The 8,042-nt window shown below is 38.3% G+C and overlaps 2 protein-coding genes across 2 annotated transcripts in view; both read left to right on the plus strand.

Annotated features, from left to right (window-relative positions):
• The window catches only part of iqgap2 (IQ motif containing GTPase activating protein 2), a 47,784-nt gene extending 42,868 nt beyond the window's left edge, over positions 1–4,916 (plus strand). The window contains exons 33-38 of the mRNA XM_056745487.1: positions 1,515–1,602; positions 2,270–2,482; positions 3,025–3,185; positions 3,354–3,497; positions 3,952–4,060; positions 4,181–4,916. Coding sequence (XP_056601465.1) covers positions 1,515–1,602; positions 2,270–2,482; positions 3,025–3,185; positions 3,354–3,497; positions 3,952–4,060; positions 4,181–4,294 — 829 coding nt within the window. The 3' untranslated portion in view covers positions 4,295–4,916. The remainder of the gene's footprint in view (positions 1–1,514; positions 1,603–2,269; positions 2,483–3,024; positions 3,186–3,353; positions 3,498–3,951; positions 4,061–4,180) is intronic.
• Positions 4,917–5,831: 915 nt separating this feature from the next.
• f2r (coagulation factor II (thrombin) receptor) lies at positions 5,832–8,029 on the plus strand. The gene is made up of 2 exons (XM_056745753.1): positions 5,832–6,098; positions 6,328–8,029. The coding sequence occupies exons 1-2, from the start codon at positions 6,026–6,028 to the stop codon at positions 7,497–7,499; spliced, it is 1,245 nt and encodes a 414-aa protein (XP_056601731.1). The 5' UTR covers positions 5,832–6,025; the 3' UTR covers positions 7,500–8,029.
• The last annotated feature ends 13 nt before the right edge of the window (positions 8,030–8,042 follow it).

Here is an 8,042-nt window from a genome sequence, read left to right on the forward strand (position 1 = left end):
AAAATGTGTGATGCCATCAGATAGGTATATTAAACTTGGTCTTATAAAGTGATTAATCTTCCATATTTAATAACAATAATCATCATCATATTTTCCACCTACACTATATATGTAAAATGTCCTCACTTATAAATATCTCTTCGTCCACAATAAACATTTCATCGCTGTTTTTACTTCCTGTCTCCATATCTCTCCTAAGCCATTGCAGGAAGTGGTTTGTGGGCAGTGTTATCATATCCAGTGTAAAAAACAGCCTCATATGACCAGTTTTGTGGAATTAGCAATGTTGAGGAAGGGCAGGGATCTAAATAAACAGTAATTCTACATTTATAGACTATTATTTGCTGGCCAGTATTTTCCAGCAAAGCGCCCTCTTCTTCTGGGCCAGTCATATGCTGGTCACTGGGGAGGAAGCAGGAAGAATGACTGGTCCTCTTCATTGGTTTAGGCCAAAGGTTCTGACGTCATCATCTGTGGGTTTACACTTTGCTCCACATCCGTTCAGAGAAAAAACATCAATTCTGTGAAGTCTCTGTGACCCAGACATGTGCTGTCTTATGTTTACAGACAATGTCAACAGTCTCAGACAGATATTTAAAAATAAAGGTTTTGAAATGCATCATAATAAGCACTTTTTGCATTCTGTCATGTCAGCTCATGTTTATTTTTTATAGCAGTTTTTACAAATTGCATTGTATTAAGGCAGCTGTACAAGAAAAAAAAAAAAAAACATGGTAACTACAGAGAATAAACGAAGATGGGACCTGGAAAGTAATATGAAATAGAGAAAGTAAAGAAAATGAACAGACATAATATAGTTTACATATGTATGTTATATTATAGAGGACAACTCTATAAAAAGATGACTTTAGATACATTATCATCAAGTCAAAAGGCAATTTCCAATAATATACTGAATTGCAAAAATAGCATTGTTGGGAAAAATAGTTCGATTTTAATAGATTAAAAGCTGTATTCAATAAAGCCCTGGACCTGAGATATACTGTATAAGTGGAGAAAGAAACCTTGGCCGATACCAGACTCCACCAGGAGAGCCAGTTCTCTGCTGACACGACACTGCTGCATCTCGACAGGTTAATCCTGTATAAACTAGCTAAAATATAGAAAACAATGGATTAAAATAGATTTTAGATTGATAGATTAAACGAGATTTTAAATAATATAGCTTGTTGTGGCTCAGTCTTCCTCTAAAGCATCTTGACAGACATGCGTCACGATAAATCCAGTCGGTGATCACTGCTAGGTTTGTCTAAACAGACAGGCCAATAGATATCATTGTCACAATTGCTGTGAAGTGTCCCCTCTTATCTAACCAACAAATTACATTCTATCAGGCCTCCACTGTACATTATGTTAGTGTAGTTAAAATGCCTGTGAAACATCTCATTCTTTGGTGAACAATGGCAGCTTGAATCTTAAAGAAGAGATAATGTTGAGACACTCTGATAAGTCTGACAAGTACTTCCTCTTTTTGTTTGCCTGCCACTTTGCAGAACCAAGAAACTGATAGTGGATGTTGTGAGAATTCAACCAGGAGAGACACTAACTGATATCCTAGAAACTCCAGCGTCTCCCGCACAGGTAGGAGTACTGGGGCATCCGCTTTGAATGTATTGAATGATAAACCCTTTGGCATGAGATGAATTTGTTGTCTCCGTTTCTAATGTTGCAGATAAAGTGCATTTTAGTTTCCAAACTATTATTATTATTATTATTTAAGTTTATTTGGAAGGGACCATGTACAATTATAACATGAATGTTTCCATATCGTGCATTGTACAGTATTTAGCCAAAAGGCTCATTTTCATTTGCAGTCCCACGGTGGGTAAGCATAAATTTAAAACACACATGTACATGTACAGAACACGTATTTATACACTTATACAAAGAAAAAAGAAAAAACAATCTGTGGTCACAAAGTTGTGTTATTTTAAATAAGATTTTAGTTTTAATTTAAACAAATCAATAGATGTACACGGCCTGATTTCTTCAGGTAAAGTATTCCAATTAATAAGACCTGAGAAGGAAGATAGACCAAAAGCAGAATGATGGAGTGGAATCACACAATCACTAGTAGAGGATGATCTAGTGTGTCTAATAGAGATTGTAGAACAAAGGTAGACACATTTGTAAAATATAGGGGGGCCAGACCATTTAATATTTTATAAGATTTGTTTGGTTACTACTGTACTACTAAATAGCTGAACCCCTCAATTCTCAACCCTTTCTCTATTGTACTAAACTGTAGGAAGCAGAGCATACTAAACTAGTGGAACGACAAGTGGTGCAAGATTCTCAGACTCCAGAGGGGTTGAAGAGCAGCCAGGCCGTGCTGGAGGACCGACAGCTGCCTCTGGAGCAGAAGAAGAGGAAGATCCTCAGGAACTTAAGAACGCTGGAACAGGCTGGTATTGTCAGCTCAAAACACAAGTACCAGGAAGTCATCAACGACATCTCCAAGGTCAGGCCTTCATGACTTTAACCAGTGGTACAGAAGTAATATGGAAGACAAAATATAAAGGGATAATTCACCCAAAAATCATAAAATATGTCATCAATTACTCACCCTCATGTTTAATCTTCTGTGGAATACAAAATAAGATATTTTGAGAAATGTCTTAATGGATTTGTGTCATTACAATGGAACTCAATGGGATCACATGGTTTGGTTGCAACATTCTTTAAAACATTTTATTGTGTGTTCTGCAAAAGAAAGAAAGTGACACATGTTAGGAATGATATGAGGCTGTAAAAATACTTTTTATCAATTTTTCAACCTATAACCCTTTAAAAGAAATTATTATTTATGTGCCAAATGTAGAAATTCCTATAACTTACAATAGTTCCTATACTCAGGTTGAAGTGTAATGCCACGACTCTGTCCTGCTCTATGTATGACTCCAAGGTACCATAAGGACCTTCAGCCAGCTTTAGACTGGTAGAGGTTTTCTGAGTTTTGATCTTAAAATGAAATACGCAACCCCTTTGTTGTTTCCTTGATAGGACATTCGATACCAGAGGCGGTACAGGCAAAGAAGGAAAGCAGAGTTAGTCAAACTGCAGCAGACTCTGACCGCGCTCAATTCCAAGGCTGCTTTCTTTCAAGAACAGATCAACTACTATGACACATACATTAAAACCTGCCTGGATAACCTCAACAGAAAGTGAGTGGAGATTTATGCTAAACATCGGTGCGTTGGTTAATTTTCAGATCTGTACAAGGGTGCTCATAATAATGCAACTCAGTACATGATGACATGTGGAGACTGGGAAGTGGTACTGTCATTATTTACAGGACACAGAACATTGCACTGATGGTTATGTTGTGACAGGAACTCACGCAGGTCCATTAAACTGGACAAAAAGGAGGAAGTGAAGGGCAGTAAGAAGTCCAAGGTCCAATCTCTGAAGTACACAGCTGCCAAACTGCACGAGAAAGGAGTTGTTTTGGAAATTGAAGGCCTGCAGACCAATCAGTACGATCCTCTTTTCACCACATCTTTTATATTCTATTGCTAAGTGTAACTGTACTAATGATGATCCGTATGTTATGTCATAATCGTCAATCACCGAATTCATAAATCAACTCAAAGACCAGTGGCTAGGCTCAGAAGTCCATTATGAATTAAGCACTTGGTCTGTGATGTAGACCAAAGGGGAGTAAAGGGAGTGCTAAGTCAACTATTTTTAAAGATATTGTCAAAAGAAGAATTTAATTTACTAAAGGAATGCATTGACCAATGTTATCTTGCAGTGCCAAGTGATACAATTTAGTAATTTAGTAAATTCAAGAATTTCAGGAATTTATCATGTTTTCTCTTTAGTATTGAGACTAAAACAGTTATCCTGTAACACACTCACTCTTTGTGCTTGAAAATGTATGAAGCTCCACCTTTTCCATTACTTCAGTCTGTGTTTTGGATGTTCCAGGTTAAAAAATGTCATGTTTGACATTTCGCCCTGTGAGGAAGTCGGTGACTTTGAGATAAAGGCCAAGTTTATGGGAGTTGAGATGGAGAAGGTTCAACTGCATTTCCAGGTCAGTTCTCATGTGCACAGAAGCTCACAACACATGGCACATGTTCATTTTGTCTCATGAGCATGCGGGAATGAGTTTTGTTATTCTAAGTCTTTGTGTTTTTTTGTCGTGTATTTTCAGGACCTGTTGCAGCTCCAATATGAGGGAGTAGCTGTCATGAAAATGTTCGACAAGGCCAAAGTTAATGTCAATCTGCTGATTTTCCTTTTGAACAAAAAATTCTATGGGAAATGAAAATCCTGTTGACGAGTTTAAATGCAGAGAGTTACTAGCTAAAGTCTCCTCTTTAAGTGTTAGTTTACACAGATTACAAAAAGAATGAAAGTGCCTTTTAAGCTGTCTTTGTAAAAGTCATTTCTCTGAGCATTCGGGGTGTTCGTGCAACTATTTTTGAAGGTCTTTTGTATAAACTGCAAAATTAAAAATGAAAATAGCCATGTCAAGCTGTACATAGATAGCTTATGCGTGACATCACATTACTGATACATTAAGAGGAAATTTAAATACGTCGCAATTAAAACAAGTTCACCACTCTTTTATTGATGAAAGGAATTGTGTAAGAATTATATTTTTAAATACACGTATAATTGAAATATATTTTATAGCAAGTTGATGTGCTAAAAACTGAAGGAAAAAGATAAAATTACTTAAATAATGCACTACTGCCATGAGGCCGTTATATAAGGTAAACTGGAGGAGGCTTAGATTGAACTGAACTAGTGCCTTTTATTTCTGTTGTGCATCTTTAAAGATATGTATGTATTGTTTTGTTTTTTTTAATCAATCCAACATTGTCCTTAATTGATAAAATGGATTAATGTTATTGATTTTAAAATAAATATGACTATAATATGAACTGTTTGTTTTCTGTTTCATTTACCAATACGAAGGACCAGGGCTAGCTGTCATGTGAAGTCACAAGGGCTACACCTCAATAACTGTAAATCAAAAGCTCAATTGATTGTTTGCATTTTTTTTATTCCAACAGTTATCTATACTGGTTAAAACCTACACAAAGTCTGTGTTTAGCCACCGTTTGTTCTGTAGCTCAGTGGTGGCGCTGGCAACACCAAGGTCATGGATTGCACATACTCAGAAACACATGTAGGCCTATAGTATTATATAATATAAGTCACTTTGGATAAAAGCATCTGCCAAATGCGTAAATATAAATGTAACCACTTTACGGCAGCATGGTCTTGATTCAGAAATGTGATGATGGTGATCGTTGGTGCTGTCGAACATGTCCATTGGAGATCGGGTGACTGAAGGCCATAGTAATTCATATTTTTCACACTCGTCATACCATTCAGTGCCCCCTCTTACCCCATGCATAGGAAATTGTTAACCCGGAAGACCATGCAGGACCAGTTGCATTAAGACTAACAAAGAAAGTGCTAATCTTTCTTTTCATATTTCAATTAGATCAATCTAGACTTAAGGAAGTTTTAACCAATCTTGAAGAAAAAATATGGATGACTTGTAAAACTAGTCCAAGCAGTACCCAATTAGACAAATGTTGAATCCAGTGATTTGTATTTTATAATCTATTAACTAAAGGCATTATAAAGTCTGTCATACATTTTTATATAGAAATATATTGCGTAAAGTTTTTCATATTGTACCGTCATTTTGATGAATCAGGAAATCGGATATTTTATTACAAGTGTATCATAAGGTTAAATGAGTAGACTTTTCTTAAGTCATGCCAGTAATACACAAAGTATACAATGATTTTAAACACTAACCCCTTAGAGAGAAGTACTTCGGAAACAGCGTCTGCGCTTCAGTGTGGGCGTTCACATCCAGACCAGAGAGGGCGTGAATCCATCCTCCCAAATCTCGCTTGATTCGAGGACAGCAGCTTTTGTGCTTCTGCTAGAAAGTAATAGTAAGAACGTCTTTGTGTGCTTTTGGTATTTCCACCGTTCTGCGTTATTTTTCCAACCAGTATAACATTCAGACATGATGTGGATTATGGTTTTGATGGGACTGCTGGCGCTGGAAACCTGCGCATCTGTGCAGCTGCCGAATAACGGTAAGCGATGCGCATCTAACAACTTGCGTGATTTCATAGAATTTGCGTAAAACATAAACTCTTTATTGTGAAGTTTTCTTCATTTGCCAGGCCAGGAATTATTTTGCTATTTCATAAAACTGTACTTTAATACATACAACTTATTCATCATGTGGCGCGTTTTATCTAAAATTGTGTAAACATGTTTAGTGTCAACAAGAACGTAAAAGTTCATTTCAACTCTTTTCAGAAACGAAAAATTTAGTTCGGACATTCTCGGGTTTCTTCATCACCGTCACCGACGAGACGATTGATTATCTGGACGTACAAGAGTACAGCGGCTCCGGATTAGACCCCGCATCCCCACCCCGGAAAGATCATCACCCTGTGGTCAAAAAGCGCTACTACATCTCCCGGGAGGCCTCCGAATTTCTAACAGGCCGTGTAGTGACAGCTGTCATTCCAACGATATACACTCTTGTGTTCATTATAAGCGTCCCTCTGAACCTCCTTGCGCTTGTTATGTTCGTGCGCAAAGTGAGGCCGAAGAAACCGGCGGTGATTTACATGATAAATCTCGCGTGCGCGGACCTGCTGTTCGTGCTCGTCCTGCCGTTTAGGATATCGTACCATTACAACGGAAACGACTGGACATACGGTGCTGGGATGTGTCGTTTTGTCACGGCTGCTTTTTATTGCAACATGTATTGTTCTGTGCTTCTGATCATGTGCATTAGTGTGGACCGCTTTATGGCTGTCGTTTATCCCATCGACTCGCTCACGTGGCGCAGTCCCCAAACCGCCTCTGTCGTGTGCGGCGCCATGTGGCTTTTATCTATAGGCGGCGTGACCCCTTTGCTGGTCTCCGATCAGACCATCGCCATCCCTGACCTGGGCATAACCACCTGCCACGACGTCCTCGACCACCATCACCTTCGCGAGTACTACCTGTACTTCTTCCCCATCATTTCGTCTCTTTTCTTCTTCGTCCCGCTCATCTTCAGCACCGTCTGCTACGTGCGCATTATCCAAGCCTTGTGCGCCGCCAACGTAGAAAACCGCGCGAGGAAAACGCGCGCCGTCTTCATGGCAGTCGCCGTGTTTTCTGTGTTTGTGATATGCTTCACACCCACTAATATCATCCTGTTGTCACATTATGTGCGCTTTGCTCACAAGCACAGCGACGAGTCTTACGCCGCGTATCTGGTTTCCATGTGCATCGGGAGCGTCAGCTGCTGTTTAGACCCACTGATCTACTATTTTGGGTCGTCGCAATGCCAAAGGCAAGTTTTGGCATTGCTCAGGTGTCAGGGGCTACAACACATCGAGAGGAGCGCGCAGTTCACCAGCAGCACCAGGTCAAGCAAGTTGGAGACGTTTAAAAGCAGCGTGAGTAACCAGTATCGGAAACTAATGGGATGAGACTTTCATTCACAGGTGGTCTAGCTAATAAAAAATGTATCTCTTGCATTTCCTTGTTTGTACCCAAGTTGCTTTGTTTCTTTTTTCTTTTAAATCATGTATATACCACTTTGTTTTTGTATGCGTAAAGTGTGAAAAGCTATTGTGTTCTTGACACTATTAACACATATGTTGCCTACTTGTCAGATTCTTAACGGTTGTACTGTAAAAATAATAATCAAATTGTATATTTTGAATACTGTATATTTCTGTATAGTTTTCTCTTGATATTTAGCTAAAAAATACTAAAATCATGTAATTGATTGATGCCACAATTTACATCAATGCAAAGCAAGCATGTTTTGTTGGGCGCACTGGTGTACTGGTTTGTCTGCTGCACATTTGTAAACAGAGACACCTAAAGCCGCAGATTAAAAAAAAGTTTTTTAACTGTTTTTACTGTTTATAGATATGTGTTTAGGAAAAATATTTTTGTTTCATTCTGTGAATTTATAACTTCTTAAAATAAAAATTTCATTTCCTTAAATGAATAGTGGCAAAAGT

This window comes from Triplophysa dalaica, chromosome 4, assembly GCF_015846415.1.
Source record: "Triplophysa dalaica isolate WHDGS20190420 chromosome 4, ASM1584641v1, whole genome shotgun sequence".
Taxonomy (NCBI): Eukaryota; Metazoa; Chordata; class Actinopteri; order Cypriniformes; family Nemacheilidae; genus Triplophysa; species Triplophysa dalaica.

What these genes read in the sequence shown, in the direction of transcription:
- f2r (XM_056745753.1), top strand. Translation starts at nt 6,026, where the DNA reads ATGATGTGGATTATGGTTTTGATGGGACTGCTGGCGCTGGAAACCTGC. An exon ending in TGTGCAGCTGCCGAATAACG is followed by an intron (nt 6,099 to 6,327) that starts GTAAGCGATGCG and finishes AACTCTTTTCAG; the next exon opens with AAACGAAAAATTTAGTTCGG.